The sequence below is a fragment of the Calidris pugnax genome, unplaced genomic scaffold, assembly GCF_001431845.1.
Source record: "Calidris pugnax isolate Ruff unplaced genomic scaffold, ASM143184v1 scaffold22, whole genome shotgun sequence".
NCBI lineage: Eukaryota > Metazoa > Chordata > Aves > Charadriiformes > Scolopacidae > Calidris > Calidris pugnax.
In genome coordinates this window covers 2,161,641-2,180,749 of record NW_015090763.1, presented here as the reverse complement: position 1 = coordinate 2,180,749, position 19,109 = coordinate 2,161,641, and the positions used below count along the sequence as shown (strand labels likewise).

At 49.6% G+C, this 19,109-nt stretch overlaps 1 protein-coding gene across 1 annotated transcript in view; it reads right to left on the bottom strand.

Annotated features, from left to right (window-relative positions):
- LOC106890683 (astrotactin-2) overlaps nucleotides 1-18,905 on the bottom strand; it is a gene marked incomplete at its 3' end in the record, with an annotated part of 200,502 nt that extends 181,597 nt beyond the window's left edge. The window contains exon 1 of the mRNA XM_014946679.1: nucleotides 18,720-18,905. Coding sequence (XP_014802165.1) covers nucleotides 18,720-18,905 — 186 coding nt within the window. The remainder of the gene's footprint in view (nucleotides 1-18,719) is intronic.
- Nucleotides 18,906-19,109: the final 204 nt, after the last annotated feature.

The window sequence follows — 19,109 nt, the reverse complement described above, 5'->3', positions numbered from 1 at the left end:
AGGAGACAGCGTGCAAACACTTTAGCATCCCATGCTCCAACCCCACACTCGTCATCTCCAAGGGTCCCGGCCATCCCAAGGATGCAGGGTGAGACCAGGTCCCTGGTACCCTCAGAGCCCACGCTGAGCTGCATCCCAGCGCAGGAGCTGGTCGGTGAGTTCAAATCATTAATTTCTGCAGCAGAGGGAGTCTGACAGGCCCAGTGCTGGCGTGAATAATGATGGATCTCCACGAGAGGCCAAGCAAAACCTGCAGCTTAATCGTACCCCGACAGACCCTTTGGGGCATCAATCAGGGCTCTCCATCCAGTCGTTCCCCCCACTGCAATTTCACATCACTGACGGCTGCCACAGCTCACAGGACCCAGGCGGGGCTGCCCATCCCTTTACTTCTGCCTTATCAAACCTACCCCTCCACCCAGACCTCTGCAGAACCCACCCAGAACGCTCCAACGTTTGCAAAATAAGTGATAAATTCAACTCCAGGGCTGCTCTCTGCTCCCCCAGCTATTGCTGCCATCACCACCTAGGTTTCACCCCAAGTCTCATGAGTTTGGTGCAACGAGGAAAACCCTGCCCAGCACAGTGGGAGAGCTCAAGCCTGCCAAAGGGGAGGCTGAAGATGAGTTCAGAACCAGATATGCCTCTGGAGGGAAACTGAGGTACCTGATGTTCCTAAAGCATCAATCAGCTTTGCTGCATCCTTTCTGCAGGGGGGTTTCTCACCTCCCTATCTGAAAAAAAAAAATAAGGGGGTTCTTCTGCCCTGAGGAGCTAGAAAGGAGGAGGCTAGAGGGGAAAACAGCTGGTTTCCCTGTTGGATAAAGAGCAACACAACGAATAAAATGCCAAACCCCTGAAAACTGAGCGTTTCCCAGCAGAGCTGGGGCTGATGCTCCCACTCGCTCCCTCTCCAGCCCCCACCACACCGAATCCAGCCCAGCCCCAGGGAGCTCCCACCCAGGGCAAAGCCCAGCCAGTCCCAACAGCTCCCTTCCAAAATAATTATTTTTTTTCTGCAGTTTTAGATAATTGGATTTTAAAAATAAGCACAAGTACTTCCCCCCACCACCACCCCTTTTCCTTTGCTGCTCATGGTGAATAGGAGGCGGCTGCTGGGAGCTGGCAGAGACCTTTCGAAGGCTGAAGAGCTGGCTCCCTCTTGTCTGGGGGGATGGAGGTGGGAGGGAGGAGGCGGAGTGGGAGCAGTGACAGGTAAAAATAACCACACTTGGCCTGATGTTGCTCCCAATTAAGCCAGTGGGAATTTTGCCCAACTTCCTACGGCAGCAAGAGCCACACAGGCACATAAAAAAAAAAGTCCTCTGCAGCCTTACAATCAGAGAAAATCACGTCTGCATGAGCTTCTTCCCTCTGTTTCCTGCTGGCAGGTATTTGAGCATCCCTTTTACCAGGGTCAGGCACTGCAGAAGCTGGAGGAACTTGGTGGGCAACCATCAGAGCCACGTCACCATCCCTCACGGCACCGCATCTCCTGTGGTTTGGGCACAGTTACTCCACAAAGAGCTTGGCAAGGTTCTCCAAGGGATGGTTTATCTGTTCAGACAGTTTCACATCAGCTGAAACCAAAGCTTAAGTGGTTTCGGGGAGGATATGGAAAGCGTGGAAGAGTAGAAACATTTCATTCTGACACTTCCCTGAACAAAAAAGCGCTCTGCCTTTTCACAGTACAACGCTGCCTTGTGAAACTAAGTCCAATTTATTTTTAAATGGGGGGAAAAAAAAAAAAAAAGCCCTAACTGAAAGCAAACATCATATTTCTGGGGACAAATACGATATTGCCTTTCATCCTGTCGTTAACACTTACTCCCGTCTTCGGGCTTTGCCAACCAAATGAGAAATTCAGTCTCTTGTAGCGCTGTAATGCAAAAATCTTTCACAACCACCTTTAAGCTGCTCTGCATCAGGTTCATCACCTTTACACAAGCCAACGCCTGACACTGACAACATTTTAACTGACGCAAACATTTCTAGCTTGCATCCAAACAGGAATAACTACCGAGAGATGCGAGATCTGCAGATAACACAAGGCTTGAAGGAAAAAAAATAAGATATTTCGCTCCTTGTCTGAAGACCAACCCAGCCTTCAAGGCTCTCCCCTGCAGCTAAACAGAGAGAGGGAACCTCCGGGCGAGGAGCATCACCCAGTTCCCTGCATCCCCGGGGTTAGAGCCTGTGCTGTGGAAAGCTGGAGACGATGCTACTCCTGCAGGGAGGTGAAGAGCGTGACGGGTGTCCCCTGCCATGTCCCAGAACGGCACAGTCTCACCAGCAAGGGCACAGCACCCTACACCCTGCCAGCACCCCTGGAGGAAACCCTCTCCACCCTCTCTTTAGTCTGGAAAAGAGAAGGCTGAGGGGAGACCTCACTAATGCCTACAAGTAACTCAAGGGTGGGCTGAGGGAACCAGACTCTTTTCAGTAGTTGCCAGTGAGAGGACAAGGGGCAATGGGCACAAGTTGGAACATAAAGGGTTCCACTTCAAGATGAGGAAGAACTTTTTAACGGGGAGGGTGACAGAGCCCTGGAACAGGCTGCCCAGGGAGGGTGTGGAGTCCCCTTCTTTGGAGATTTTCAAGCCCCACCTGGATGCTCCTGAGTAACATGCTCTGACAAGCTCTGGGTGGTCCTGCTTTAGCAGGGGAGTTGGACTAGATGATCTCTATGGTCCCTTCCAACTCTAAAAATTCAGTGAAATTCAGTGAAATAACCCACCTGCACTCAGCCCCCAGCGCACCTCCCGGAGGAGCTGGCATTCACTGGAGTTTTCCCGGATTAAAGTTTGGTGACGCTGTTAATGCCATCTGCAGTCAGGGGCCTGGCAGTTTAACACGATTAGACACAGGCTGGGAGCTGCAAAGCAGTTCTGTGTTTACGTCAAGGTTTCAAAGGTACCGATCAAACACTCCCAGCACTTTTACATGCAGGATTAGCACAGGGCTCCTGCGTGGAATTATCTTAGAATCATAGTCTGGTTCGGGTTGGAAGGGACCTTAAAGACCAGACAGTCCTACCCCACTGCCCCAGGCAGGGACACCTCCCACCAGACCAGGTTGCTCCAAGCCCCCTCCAACCTGGCCTTGAACCCCTCCAGGGATGGGGCAGCCACAGCTTCTCGGGGCAACCTGGGCCAGGCTCTCACCACCCTCACACCAAACAAGTTCTTCCTGAGATCTCATCTGAGCCTCCTCTCTTTCAGTTTAAAACCATTACCCCTCATCCTATCATCCCCCTCCCTCATCAGGAGTCCAACCCCATCTCTTCCATAGGAAAGGAATTTAGGAAAAATTTCTTCACGAAAAGGGTTATCCAGCATTGGAATGGGCTGCCCAGGGAAGCGGTTGAGGCACCATCCCTGGAGGTGTTCAAAAGGCAGGTTGACATGGTCCTCAAGAATATGGTTTAGTGATTATTTTTTTAAAAAAAACCTCCCCCCTTCCAGTTTAAAACCGTTCCTGCTCATCCTATAGCTCCCCTCCCTGATCCAGAGTCCCTCCCCAGCTTTCCTGGAGCCCCTTCACGGACTGGAAAGGGCTCTAAGGTCTCCCCGGAGCCTTCTTTTCTCCAGGCTGAACCCCCCCAACTCTCTCAGCCTGTCCTCACAGCAGAGGGGCTCCAGCCCTCCCAGCATCTTTGTGGCGAGACCCACAGCACCAGGATACTCAACCTGTGCAGGACAGGGATGCTCCTTCCTCCAGGAGCCAGGCAGAGGTACCCCACCGGAGCCTGGATTTTCCATCTGCTTCACCCAGGCTGAGATAAAAAAGCACCAAGAAAAGGTCAAGCCGCCAGCTACGCCCCGCGGCGCTGCAGACGCACAAGGATTTCTCCCAGACAGATGGTGGGAAGGGGAAGAGCGAGGAGGAGGAAGGAAGGGAACAAGTTCAAGGCAAGAATCCGTAATCGGCAAACCCCAGCGCGCCGGGGGATAAAAATACCCATCATGCTGTCACCAGCAGCGGGGAGGGACCCGCCACGGGGGCGAAGGCAGACGCGCACGACGCCTTGGCTGCGTGTCCCACCTCCAGCCACGAGCTCACGCCGCTCCCGTGCTCCTCACCCCACTTCCAGAACCTTCCTTCTGCAGTTTTATCCCCCACCTTCTCACCTCTTCAGCATCCCCCTTCCAGCTCTAGCACCCACTGACTGTAACCAGCCACCTTTCCAATCTGAGCTCTTACTTTTCTCTCCCCCCCCACCCTCCCCGTCGCTTCCATCCTCTTTTCTCAGCACGTCGAGGTTGGGAATTTTCTAAGGCTGCAGATCCCTCCCACGCCTTCGATGCCATCTGCAAAAAAAAAAGCAAACCCCTCCCAAACACTTCCTGCGGCTGCTTCTCCCCCTGGTACCAGCTCCGAGTGCTCTGGGGATGACACCAAAAGTTACTCTGCTGCTCAGTTCGGATGAACTAAGAGTATTTATTCAGCCTTGCTTTATCAGAGATGCAAATCAAGCACTCCAGTTACATATTTTAGCAGAATTGGGGGGGGGAAGGAAATCTGCTGGTTAGAAAGCTATAAAGTGTCTAATGTATTCACAGCAGCTAAGGTAGAAAACAAAGAGAGATTAGTGAAAAATTATTAACGTTAACAGGTGCCGTTGTCACCAAAGTGACACTTCAAAGACAAATCCCCCCCAGATGAATTCCCTAAATACAAGCGCACGTCGCTAACTACACTTAGTCCCTGTTTGACACCATCTCTGCAAAGGAGGAGGAGAGCAGAGAAGAGGGGGAGGGCGAATGAAGGGTGCTTCTCCCAGCCCACAAAAAGTTGGTTAATGGCACATCATGGAAATGAAATTGGAAGCCAAAGAAAGTTCCCACCCTGGGAAAGAGCAGATGCCACCAACAGCATTGGGGCAATGGGACTGGGAGCCTTGCTTCTAGCTTCACCCACCAGCAACCCCCTGGAACCAGTTTAATTGCTCAGGCACGACTTCCCCAAGGTGCTCAGGACAGCACAGGGCAGGTAATGGGAGGGCGAATGAAGGGTGCTTCTCCCAGCCCACAAAAAGTTGGTTAATGGCACATCATGGAAATGAAATTGGAAGCCAAAGAAAGTTCCCACCCTGGGAAAGAGCAGATGCCACCAACAGCATTGGGGCAATGGGACTGGGAGCCTTGCTTCTAGCTTCACCCACCAGCAACCCCCTGGAACCAGTTTAAGTGCTCAGGCACAACTTCATGACTGTCCCCAAGGTGCTCAGGACAGCATAGGGCAGGTAACGGTTCTTAGGGGTGAAGTTCATGTTCCTCTGAGCCGAGCTCCAGTCCTCAACTTGACAGGGTCTGCAAGAGCTCAGCCACACCACCTTGGGCCACTAGACCCAGCAAAGGGCCCACCAGCCCCTTTGACCACCCCAAAGCAGCTCAAGGCCATCTCCAGCAGACCAGGCAGGACTGCTGATGGGACACTGCTGTGGGCAGGGTGCCAATGACTTGGTCCATTGTCACCACAGAGACTGTGGCTCCCATCCACCTCCTGGGGACCTGAGGATGGCTCCATCCATCAGCACGTTGGGGTGGAAACCTCCTTCTCCTCTCCCCACACATGAGGAGTCAAGGAACAGGATTCCCACACAGGGACACACTGAGCCCAACTCCTGGGGGTTTGGGGGGCATTTCTTTAATAAAAAAACCAAAACCAAAAAAACCAGCTCATTGGAGATCAATTTAGCTTTTTAATATCTTTCAGATGAGGAAATCTGCTGCAGTAGCAATTCTCTCCCTACCTTAATTAATTCCTAAACATATCATAAGCTGGAAGTGCATGTTTTATGAATCTGGTTGACCTCCTGGTGCAGAAATGATGACACAGATGTTGTGCCTCCTTCACTACCTCATTACTCATGTTATACTGGTTTTTTTTTCCCCCCAATTGAGCTGGCTGACAGGAGCTCCAATGCTGCCATCAGCAAGACAGGCTCCAAGCTACCAGAGTAAGGCTTAAGCAACGTTTTGCATCCACCAGAGAACCCAGTTCCACTGGAACAGCCAACCATCTCACAGGACATGCAGGCTGTAGCATGGGGTCGGGAGGGAAGTAAATCCATTGGAAGGTTTTTCCACCAAAGAGGATGAACGTCTGTTGGGTAGGAAAATGAGACACCAGTCAACCAATGGCCAAGGAGAGGGGAATGGCAGAGCTAAAGGAGCCTACACACAGATGTGTCTGAAGCCTGTGGAACCTGGAGCAACTTCTTGGAGACCTCTTTTCTCTGGAGAATAGGAATCACCCCAGCTCTGCAAAGGGTTTCAGCTTCTTCTCCCCTCCCATGCATGCTGAGATAAGTCCTGTTACACTGGTATGACATTATATCCATCCATGGGAAGGAGAATAACCCCTGCCAGCAGATAGAAAGGCAACTGGGCTTGCACAGGTTTTGGAGAAGACCTCAGCATCCTGTCCCACATGCTGGATGGATGCTGTGTCCAGTGCAGCCAAGGGGTTCATCCCATCAGGGGACAGATGCCATCGCATCCCAAGCATGATGCAACCCCCACCATGGTGTGAACAGCCAAGCTGAAAGCCCAGAGCCTAAGGAGACATGGGCTCCCCAAGGAGCTGAGCGTGGAGGTGGGGAGAGATGTGATGGGTCACAGGTAACGGCAAAAAATGGGGGGGGAAAAGGCAAATGAATGGCCTTCTCATGGTCCTCTATGGTGATGGCAGCTTCGGAGGGGAGACAGCAGCAGCTCTTGGATATTATTGCAGCACGTAGCAAACTTGAGAGCTGCCCCAGCTGCAATGAGGAATGGCACTCGCCAGGACCCACCTGGGGGGTGCGTGGGGCACACAGGACCCCTCCCCAGCTCCACTTCAGAGCAGGATGCTAAATCACAGCAGAGCGTTTAAGAGCACACTTTGTACCCAACTCAGAGGCACAGCACCAACGGCTGATCAGAAGGGAAGCATCAGGATGCATAAGGACAAGAAGGAAAAAGGAAAGTCGTATAAATAAGAGCTGAAAAAAATCCGCTGGGAGACCTAGAAACCAGCAGCTAACTCGTCTACTGCCAGTAACAGCCAGCAGAAAGTAGGCATTAAAAATAAAAAATAATGATATAAAAAAAAGCAGCCTGATGAGGTCTGGTCACCTTTTATTCCAGACACTGAAACGCTCCCTTGCAGAGCGATGGGACGAGATGAAACAAGGCTTTTGCTTGTTACTTTTCTCAAAAAAAGTCCATCTTATTTCCGCTGAAGATGGACCGGAGGCAACACGTAGCTCCTTCTCACCCCTACACGGTCCCAGCTCAGATCTCCCACAGCCATGGCTTTCAGCAGCATCACTCACACAGGTTTAAGGGATGAAAACCCATCCCTCTGCCAGCGGGATGGGATGCAGCTCTGCATCCTCTTCCAAAAACTGCATCCCCAGCACGCACAGGGATGGGAGGACCGATGGGTGTGATGGTCCTACCAAAGCTCTGCGAGGTGGGTCAGTGCAGAGATAAACCACCCCTGTCCTACCCATCCCCACTGCTCCACCTCCCCAGAGCCCCACAGATAAACCCCCACGTACAACAACCACTGCTGGACGTGACCCCAGGTCTGAATTTACCATGATGCAGAGCAATAATTAAACAGAGACACAAGATGGTGGGGGACAACAGAAAAAATAGATATCTCTTACGTTTTGTTAAATTCAGCAATTTACAAGGCTGGAATAATTAGTGGTTTAAAATGTTTTGACACCAGCATCCCCGATAATCATGATAAATCATATCAGGCATATGCCCACATCCTTGAAGTGACAGATGACAAACAGAGCAGTGACAAGACGCTCCATCACGCGAGGAATCATTGAGTTAATGGAAGAATTATTGCTTCTGAAATCCACTCCAGTCCTATTGTGGGGAACATTCCAATTTATCAAAGCCAAATGAACATTAATTGCTGCAGCCTGGTAAGTTTTCGAGCTGCTGTGACCTTCATTGAATTTTAATCCAAAACAGATAAGATTTACTTCCACACAAGAGGAAACAACACAATTAAACCCAAATGACAGCTAAGATTATGGGGAAAAAACACAACAGGCGTAATGACAAAAATATTGATTCCTTTCTACTTGACACTGCATACAAAAAAAAAAGGTAAATAAATAAAATCTAGCATTTGCATATTTGTTTTTTCCCCTTCTTTCCTTCTTTTCATTTAGGAGACAAATTTCAGACACTCAAGCCAAGAGGAAAGGAGTGGCAGATAGTAATGGAGACTGAATTCCCTTTAACTGCAGTAATTAATGTTATGTCTCACTGGGGAGAGATTAAGAAAAAACAGTGAGGAACAGAAAAAAAAAATAAAAATCAAGTATTATTTTGCTGTCAAAGATGCCCTTGAGCTGAAGGAGGGAGGTGTGAAGGGGGTCACGATCAGGCAGTGCCCACAGCTTTTGTCAGGGGCAGATGGTGGCCCCAGGGCATGGGGGTCACAGACACTGGTGGTCCTTATCCTGCTGCATTGGAAGCAAACCCATCCCAAAGCAGAAAGCCACACATCAACAGGCAAAAATCACTAGAAGGAGGAGTTAAAACAGGATTTACACGCACCCCCAGAGGCCCCACTCGGAGCCAGAGCGACCAGCCAAGTCATAAACATCCCCAGAAATCCAAAATAACATCCCTGTCAGAGGGACAGGGCTCGGAGATGTCTCACTGCCCAATAAAGCTTTGCCAGAGTACTCCCTAAGCATGGGATTAGCGAGATCCCCCAGGCAAACCTTCCCCGGCTTTCCATAACTCAGCTGGAGGACGAGGAGACAGGTAAAAGTGAGTGTTACAGCCACTTAAAGGAGATGGAAGGAAGCACTTTCCCCTGTCTCCTCCCGTCCCCCGTAGCGAGATGCTGGGCTGATGATGAACGGGGCACGCAGAGCCTGCATCGCCAAGGCAGCGCTGGGGGGGGTACCAACTCCTCCCCCATAGCAGGAAGGGTTTTGGTTTAGTCTATAGAAAGAACGTGGGACCCATCAGGCTTTATGGTAGGAAGCAGAAGGAGAAACATTTGAGAAGCTGGAAAGAAGGTCCTGGGGATGTCCAGCTGCACCTGGAGGGATGCAGGGGAGTGGGTACCACACATGCTGGATCCAACGGCCAGGGAACCCCTCTGCCAGGGAGGCAGGAGAGCTCCAGGGATGGGGGCTCACTGGGATGTCACTTAGCTGGGATCAGGGAGGGAGGTAAAGGCATGGGAAAGCAGCCTGAGAAGAGCCTGAGGACTTGGATTTTGACACCAGCATCCCCGATAATCATGATAAATCATATCAGGCATATGCCCACATCCTTGAAGTGACAGATGACAAACAGAGCAGTGACAAGACGCTCCATCACGCGAGGAATCATTGAGTTAATGGAAGAATTATTGCTTCTGAAATCCACTCCAGTCCTATTGTGGGGAACATTCCAATTTATCAAAGCCAAATGAACATTAATTGCTGCAGCCTGGTAAGTTTTCGAGCTGCTGTGACCTTCATTGAATTTTAATCCAAAACAGATAAGATTTACTTCCACACAAGAGGAAACAACACAATTAAACCCAAATGACAGCTAAGATTATGGGGAAAAAACACAACAGGCGTAATGACAAAAATATTGATTCCTTTCTACTTGACACTGCATACAAAAAAAAAGGTAAATAAATAAAATCTAGCATTTGCATATTTGTTTTTTCCCCTTCTTTCCTTCTTTTCATTTAGGAGACAAATTTCAGACACTCAAGCCAAGAGGAAAGGGGTGGCAGACAGTAATGGAGACTGAATTCCCTTTAACTGCAGTAATTAATGTTATGTCTCACTGGGGAGAGATTAAGAAAAAACAGTGAGGAACAGAAAAAAAAAATAAAAATCAAGTATTATTTTGCTGTCAAAGATGCCCTTGAGCTGAAGGAGGGAGGTGTGAAGGGGGTCACGATCAGGCAGTGCCCACAGCTTTTGTCAGGGGCAGATGGTGGCCCCAGGGCATGGGGGTCACAGACACTGGTGGTCCTTATCCTGCTGCATTGGAAGCAAACCCATCCCAAAGCAGAAAGCCACACATCAACAGGCAAAAATCACTAGAAGGAGGAGTTAAAACAGGATTTACACGCACCCCCAGAGGCCCCACTCGGAGCCAGAGCGACCAGCCAAGTCATAAACATCCCCAGAAATCCAAAATAACATCCCTGTCAGAGGGACAGGGCTCGGAGATGTCTCACTGCCCAATAAAGCTTTGCCAGAGTACTCCCTAAGCATGGGATTAGCGAGATCCCCCAGGCAAACCTTCCCCGGCTTTCCATAACTCAGCTGGAGGACGAGGAGACAGGTAAAAGTGAGTGTTACAGCCACTTAAAGGAGATGGAAGGAAGCACTTTCCCCTGTCTCCTCCCGTCCCCCGTAGCGAGATGCTGGGCTGATGATGAACGGGGCACGCAGAGCCTGCATCGCCAAGGCAGCGCTGGGGGGGGTATAGTCTACAGAAAGAACGTGGGACCCATCAGGCTTTATGGTAGGAAGCAGAAGGAGAAATATTTGAGAAGCTGGAAAGGAGGTCCTAGGGATGTCAGGCTGCACCTGGAGGGATGCAGGGGAGTGGGTACCACACACGCTCGATCCAACAGCCAGGGAACCCCTCTGCCAGGGAGGCAGGAGAGCTCCAGGGATGGGGGCTCACTGGGATGTCACTTAGCTGGGATCAGGGAGGGAGGTAAAGGCATGGGAAAGCAGCCTGAGAAGAGCCTGAGGACTTGGAGAAAATATTTCACCCAAGAAACAAGACTTTCGCCCCATTTTACTTCAGCTGCAGAACTCCATGTGGTCTCGAGGGCGGAGGGGAGGGGATCAAAACCAACAAAACACACATTTATCTTCTGCTAGTAACTTAAAACTTGGCTCGGGTTCACTCAAAGTTAATGAATCTTCTTAAAAAAACACAAAACTGGGCAAAGTTTCAAGTCTGTGCTGCAATCCTGACCCAGGGAAGAAACACCCCTGGGCTTCAGCCTCTCCAGGGAGACACGTCCAGCCCATACCCCACCCTGGATCCACATCCTTGCCTGGGACCTCGGCTCCCATTGCAAGGAGTATCAGGAATTCTAAAGAAAGTGGGATTACGGCTCATTTTGTCTCCCTCCTGCCTTCCCCTCACTTGCAGGAGGGGCTGAGGACAGGGGTTTATTCTCACCACAAAGCCACGGATGTTCCCACACCATCAGCCTCAGCGAGATGCGACAAAGCATATCTTGGCTGATAAACTCAGGATTTGAAGGCAAAACCATTCCTGCTGCGACACTCCCAGTGATGCCTTCACCTCCACCCCACCAGCATCGCTGCTCCCGCGCCCCAAGGCACAGCACCTGAAGGCTCAAGGCAGGATTTTTTCAAAGAAACTCATTTTTCTATCCAAAGCATCAATCCATTACAATCATTTTTTTTATTTTTTAAGAAAGATCAGCTTCAGCAAGGTCATAATCATGATAAATCATATCAGGCATATGCCCACATCCTTGAAGTGACAGATGACAAACAGAGCAGTGACAAGACGCTCCATCACGCGAGGAATCATTGAGTTAATGGAAGAATTATTGCTTCTGAAATCCACTCCAGTCCTATTGTGGGGAACATTCCAATTTATCAAAGCCAAATGAACATTAATTGCTGCAGCCTGGTAAGTTTTCGAGCTGCTGTGACCTTCATTGAATTTTAATCCAAAACAGATAAGATTTACTTCCACACAAGAGGAAACAACACAATTAAACCCAAATGACAGCTAAGATTATGGGGAAAAAACACAACAGGCGTAATGACAAAAATATTGATTCCTTTCTACTTGACACTGCATACAAAAAAAAAGGTAAATAAATAAAATCTAGCATTTGCATATTTGTTTTTTCCCCTTCTTTCCTTCTTTTCATTTAGGAGACAAATTTCAGACACTCAAGCCAAGAGGAAAGGGGTGGCAGACAGTAATGGAGACTGAATTCCCTTTAACTGCAGTAATTAATGTTATGTCTCACTGGGGAGAGATTAAGAAAAAACAGTGAGGAACAGAAAAAAAAAATAAAAATCAAGTATTATTTTGCTGTCAAAGATGCCCTTGAGCTGAAGGAGGGAGGTGTGAAGGGGGTCACGATCAGGCAGTGCCCACAGCTTTTGTCAGGGGCAGATGGTGGCCCCAGGGCATGGGGGTCACAGACACTGGTGGTCCTTATCCTGCTGCATTGGAAGCAAACCCATCCCAAAGCAGAAAGCCACACATCAACAGGCAAAAATCACTAGAAGGAGGAGTTAAAACAGGATTTACACGCACCCCCAGAGGCCCCACTCGGAGCCAGAGCGACCAGCCAAGTCATAAACATCCCCAGAAATCCAAAATAACATCCCTGTCAGAGGGACAGGGCTCGGAGATGTCTCACTGCCCAATAAAGCTTTGCCAGAGTACTCCCTAAGCATGGGATTAGCGAGATCCCCCAGGCAAACCTTCCCCGGCTTTCCATAACTCAGCTGGAGGACGAGGAGACAGGTAAAAGTGAGTGTTACAGCCACTTAAAGGAGATGGAAGGAAGCACTTTCCCCTGTCTCCTCCCGTCCCCCGTAGCGAGATGCTGGGCTGATGATGAACGGGGCACGCAGAGCCTGCATCGCCAAGGCAGCGCTGGGGGGGGTACCAACTCCTCCCCCATAGCAGGAAGGGTTTTGGTTTAGTCTATAGAAAGAACGTGGGACCCATCAAGAAGCTGGAAAGGAGGTCCTAGGGATGTCAGGCTGCACCTGGAGGGATGCAGGGGAGTGGGTACCACACACGCTCGATCCAACAGCCAGGGAACCCCTCTGCCAGGGAGGCAGGAGAGCTCCAGGGATGGGGGCTCACTGGGATGTCACTTAGCTGGGATCAGGGAGGGAGGTAAAGGCATGGGAAAGCAGCCTGAGAAGAGCCTGAGGACTTGGAGAAAATATTTCACCCAAGAAACAAGACTTTCGCCCCATTTTACTTCAGCTGCAGAACTCCATGTGGTCTCGAGGGCGGAGGGGAGGGGATCAAAACCAACAAAACACACATTTATCTTCTGCTAGTAACTTAAAACTTGGCTCGGGTTCACTCAAAGTTAATGAATCTTCTTAAAAAAACACAAAACTGGGCAAAGTTTCAAGTCTGTGCTGCAATCCTGACCCAGGGAAGAAACACCCCTGGGCTTCAGCCTCTCCAGGGAGACACGTCCAGCCCATACCCCACCCTGGATCCACATCCTTGCCTGGGACCTCGGCTCCCATTGCAAGGAGTATCAGGAATTCTAAAGAAAGTGGGATTACGGCTCATTTTGTCTCCCTCCTGCCTTCCCCTCACTTGCAGGAGGGGCTGAGGACAGGGGTTTATTCTCACCACAAAGCCACGGATGTTCCCACACCATCAGCCTCAGCGAGATGCGACAAAGCATATCTTGGCTGATAAACTCAGGATTTGAAGGCAAAACCATTCCTGCTGCGACACTCCCAGTGATGCCTTCACCTCCACCCCACCAGCATCGCTGCTCCCGCGCCCCAAGGCACAGCACCTGAAGGCTCAAGGCAGGATTTTTTCAAAGAAACTCATTTTTCTATCCAAAGCATCAATCCATTACAATCATTTTTTTTATTAGATATCTCTTACGTTTTGTTAAATTCAGCAATTTACAAGGCTGGAATAATTAGTGGTTTAAAATGTTTTGACACCAGCATCCCCGATAATCATGATAAATCATATCAGGCATATGCCCACATCCTTGAAGTGACAGATGACAAACAGAGCAGTGACAAGACGCTCCATCACGCGAGGAATCATTGAGTTAATGGAAGAATTATTGCTTCTGAAATCCACTCCAGTCCTATTGTGGGGAACATTCCAATTTATCAAAGCCAAATGAACATTAATTGCTGCAGCCTGGTAAGTTTTCGAGCTGCTGTGACCTTCATTGAATTTTAATCCAAAACAGATAAGATTTACTTCCACACAAGAGGAAACAACACAATTAAACCCAAATGACAGCTAAGATTATGGGGAAAAAACACAACAGGCGTAATGACAAAAATATTGATTCCTTTCTACTTGACACTGCATACAAAAAAAAAAGGTAAATAAATAAAATCTAGCATTTGCATATTTGTTTTTTCCCCTTCTTTCCTTCTTTTCATTTAGGAGACAAATTTCAGACACTCAAGCCAAGAGGAAAGGAGTGGCAGATAGTAATGGAGACTGAATTCCCTTTAACTGCAGTAATTAATGTTATGTCTCACTGGGGAGAGATTAAGAAAAAACAGTGAGGAACAGAAAAAAAAAATAAAAATCAAGTATTATTTTGCTGTCAAAGATGCCCTTGAGCTGAAGGAGGGAGGTGTGAAGGGGGTCACGATCAGGCAGTGCCCACAGCTTTTGTCAGGGGCAGATGGTGGCCCCAGGGCATGGGGGTCACAGACACTGGTGGTCCTTATCCTGCTGCATTGGAAGCAAACCCATCCCAAAGCAGAAAGCCACACATCAACAGGCAAAAATCACTAGAAGGAGGAGTTAAAACAGGATTTACACGCACCCCCAGAGGCCCCACTCGGAGCCAGAGCGACCAGCCAAGTCATAAACATCCCCAGAAATCCAAAATAACATCCCTGTCAGAGGGACAGGGCTCGGAGATGTCTCACTGCCCAATAAAGCTTTGCCAGAGTACTCCCTAAGCATGGGATTAGCGAGATCCCCCAGGCAAACCTTCCCCGGCTTTCCATAACTCAGCTGGAGGACGAGGAGACAGGTAAAAGTGAGTGTTACAGCCACTTAAAGGAGATGGAAGGAAGCACTTTCCCCTGTCTCCTCCCGTCCCCCGTAGCGAGATGCTGGGCTGATGATGAACGGGGCACACATCGCCAAGGCAGCGCTGGGGGGGGGCTCCAACTCCTCCCCCATAGCAGGAAGGGTTTTGGTTTAGTCTACAGAAAGAACGTGGGACCCATCAGGCTTTATGGTAGGAAGCAGAAGGAGAAATATTTGAGAAGCTGGAAAGGAGGTCCTAGGGATGTCAGGCTGCACCTGGAGGGATGCAGGGGAGTGGGTACCACACACGCTCGATCCAACAGCCAGGGAACCCCTCTGCCAGGGAGGCAGGAGAGCTCCAGGGATGGGGGCTCACTGGGATGTCACTTAGCTGGGATCAGGGAGGGAGGTAAAGGCATGGGAAAGCAGCCTGAGAAGAGCCTGAGGACTTGGAGAAAATATTTCACCCAAGAAACAAGACTTTCGCCCCATTTTACTTCAGCTGCAGAACTCCATGTGGTCTCGAGGGCGGAGGGGAGGGGATCAAAACCAACAAAACACACATTTATCTTCTGCTAGTAACTTAAAACTTGGCTCGGGTTCACTCAAAAAGTTAATGAATCTTCTTAAAAAAACACAAAACTGGGCAAAGTTTCAAGTCTGTGCTGCAATCCTGACCCAGGGAAGAAACACCCCTGGGCTTCAGCCTCTCCAGGGAGACACGTCCAGCCCATACCCCACCCTGGATCCACATCCTTGCCTGGGACCTCGGCTCCCATTGCAAGGAGTATCAGGAATTCTAAAGAAAGTGGGATTACGGCTCATTTTGTCTCCCTCCTGCCTTCCCCTCACTTGCAGGAGGGGCTGAGGACAGGGGTTTATTCTCACCACAAAGCCACGGATGTTCCCACACCATCAGCCTCAGCGAGATGCGACAAAGCATATCTTGGCTGATAAACTCAGGATTTGAAGGCAAAACCATTCCTGCTGCGACACTCCCAGTGATGCCTTCACCTCCACCCCACCAGCATCGCTGCTCCCGCGCCCCAAGGCACAGCACCTGAAGGCTCAAGGCAGGATTTTTTCAAAGAAACTCATTTTTCTATCCAAAGCATCAATCCATTACAATCATTTTTTTTATTTTTTAAGAAAGATCAGCTTCAGCAAGGTCTGAGGTCCAGGACTGAATCTTTCCCTGCTAAAGGAAACCTGCATGTCAAGCAGTTGCAGAGCTCACCAGGCTCCAGACCTGCAGGCTTTATGGTAGGAAGCAGAAGGAGAAACATTTGAGAAGCTGGAAAGAAGGTCCTGGGGATGTCCAGCTGCACCTGGAGGGATGCAGGGGAGTGGGTACCACACATGCTGGATCCAACGGCCAGGGAACCCCTCTGCCAGGGAGGCAGGAGAGCTCCAGTGACTGGGATGTCACTTAGCTGGGATCAGGGAGGGAGGTAAAGGCATGGGAAAGCAGCCTGAGAAGAGCCTGAGGACTCGGAGAAAATATTTCACCCAAGAAACAAGACTTTCGCCCCATTTTACTTCAGCTGCAGAACTCCATGTGGTCTCGAGGGCGGAGGGGAGGGGATCAAAACCAACAAAACACACATTTATCTTCTGCTAGTAACTTAAAACTTGGCTCGGGTTCACTCAAAGTTAATGAATCTTCTTAAAAAAACACAAAACTGGGCAAAGTTTCAAGTCTGTGCTGCAATCCTGACCCAGGGAAGAAACACCCCTGGGCTTCAGCCTCTCCAGGGAGACACGTCCAGCCCATACCCCACCCTGGATCCACATCCTTGCCTGGGACCTCGGCTCCCATTGCAAGGAGTATCAGGAATTCTAAAGAAAGTGGGATTACGGCTCATTTTGTCTCCCTCCTGCCTTCCCCTCACTTGCAGGAGGGGCTGAGGACAGGGGTTTATTCTCACCACAAAGCCACGGATGTTCCCACACCATCAGCCTCAGCGAGATGCGACAAAGCATATCTTGGCTGATAAACTCAGGATTTGAAGGCAAAACCATTCCTGCTGCGACACTCCCAGTGATGCCTTCACCTCCACCCCACCAGCATCGCTGCTCCCGCGCCCCAAGGCACAGCACCTGAAGGCTCAAGGCAGGATTTTTTCAAAGAAACTCATTTTTCTATCCAAAGCATCAATCCATTACAATCATTTTTTTTATTTTTTAAGAAAGATCAGCTTCAGCAAGGTCCGAGGTCCAGGACTGAATCTCACCCTGCTAAAGGAAACCTGCATTTCAAGCAGTTGCAGTGCTCACCAGGCTCCAGAGCCAGTGTCCCCAACAGCCACTTCTCTGTGGCACAGCCTTGCCCACAATAGCCAAGCATTCCCACATTCAAACCGGCTCAAAACAAGCTTATCACACCTCAGGTTTAGGTTTTGCTGTCTTCATTCCTTGCTCTCTCACTTAGTTTTGCAGGCTCACTTTCTAAGTATACCAGTCTTCATTCCTTGCTCTCTCACTTAGTTTTGCGGGTTCACTGTCTAAGTATACCAGTTTTACCTTCCCTCCCCCAAAAAAACCTCATAGAATCACATTGGGTTGGAAAGGACCTCTGGAGATCATCCAGTCCAACCCCCTGCCAGAGCAGGTCCCACAGGAACGTGTCCAGGTGGGGTTTGAATGTCTCCAGAGAAGGAGACTCCACCACCTCCCTGGGCAGCCTCTTCCAGGGCTCTGCCACCCTCAAAGTGAAGAAGTTCCTCCTCATGTTTAGGTGGAACTTCTTCTGTTCCAGTTTGTGCCTATTCCCTCTTGTCCTGTCAAAGGAACTCCATCAGACTGACATTTTTAGTGGGACATCAAACCATTCCCTATCCAGCCCATTGAGCTGCAGCCCCCGATTCCTCTCCCTGCTATCATTCTGCATCTTATCTTGCCCGACAGCCTGAACGCAAAGCTTCTGTCCGTGCTCACACGCAATCAGTGCCCAACCTAAAGCCCCACCGACAAAGGGCTGACACACTCAAAAAACCCCAGATTTAAGTTGTTAAAGCCAAATAGCTGCTTGTTCAAATGGAAAAAATAAAGGCTTTGTGCAGCCATCGCCTCTGCTCCTCCTGTCAAAACGGGGAACAGAAGGTGTGGAGATGACACATGGCTTCCGAGATACGAACAGATGAACCTATTGCAGAGGGTTCTTGCAATGGGATCCCTAATTCCATAAAAGAATTTCTTCGGGCAAATAGGTGACATCCCCATACACTGGACCTAAAAGCCTAACTTCTTTTTTCCTTTCTTGACGGGATAGTTTATCCCGATGAGAGTTAAGGGGCAATACATTTAGTCCCATTTTAGAGATGGAACTCTAAAGCACAGAGGGATGATGGACCAGATCCAAATACGTAGGCAACCACCTCGTAAGATCCCAAAATAAGCATTTTAAAAGGCAACAGAGTACATACATGAGTTGTTAATAAAAGGTCACGTAAACACCTGAGACAGAGATATTCAAAGCATTTGGAATAGTTTTTTTTTCATTTTTGCAAGAGAAGGATGTCGTGCTACAGCCATTACCCACTTGACAGGTAAAATTGAGTTTCAGAAACCTTCAGGAAGAAACGGCCAAGCCCAAAATCTTGCCTTTGCATGTGCCCAAACACAAGACCAAGCAGAAATACTCCACCAACGCACCTCACCAGTTGCCAGCAGAGGTAGGAGGAACCACAACCCTCCTTGTTACCCTCCCAACAGCTTCTTCCCTACAATGTTTTATTTTGTTTCATCTTCTTCAAAGCCCAACTACTCTTTATTTTCCTGGCCCATTCAAACACATCTCTCCCTCTCCGGAGGTCCCAATTGAGAAGGGACACGGACATTTGCAAACCAGACTCACCACCCTCCCATCACGACCTGGCTACCAGCCACCATCCCCTCCCAGACCATCCTTCATCCCCTCTGATGCCCTCAGCAGCTTTGACTCACCATGACCGAGATATGAAGAATATGCATCTGCTCCTCCACGATCTCCGAAGGTTCCTGGAGGCTCGGGGGGGTGGTCCTGGAGAGCTGCTCGGCGCTGCTCATGGAGACGTGGAAGTAGAGGGTGCCGTTCTCCAGCCACTGCTGCTTCCAGTGCACCAGCGAAATGTCAGCCACCGTCCCCGACATCTCTGCAGGGACAAAACACCCAACTGAGGAGCAGTTTTCTCCACGATGCTAAAAAGGTGGTGTTCCTAGCAGGCCTGGAAATCAAGACTTTTGAGTCCTGCCCCTAGTACTGCTTCAGTTCTGCAGGACGAGCTCGAACATTGTTTTTTGGCCTCTACCTACTATTTCCCCCCCACAGGAACAGTTACAGTTGTCTTCCTTAAT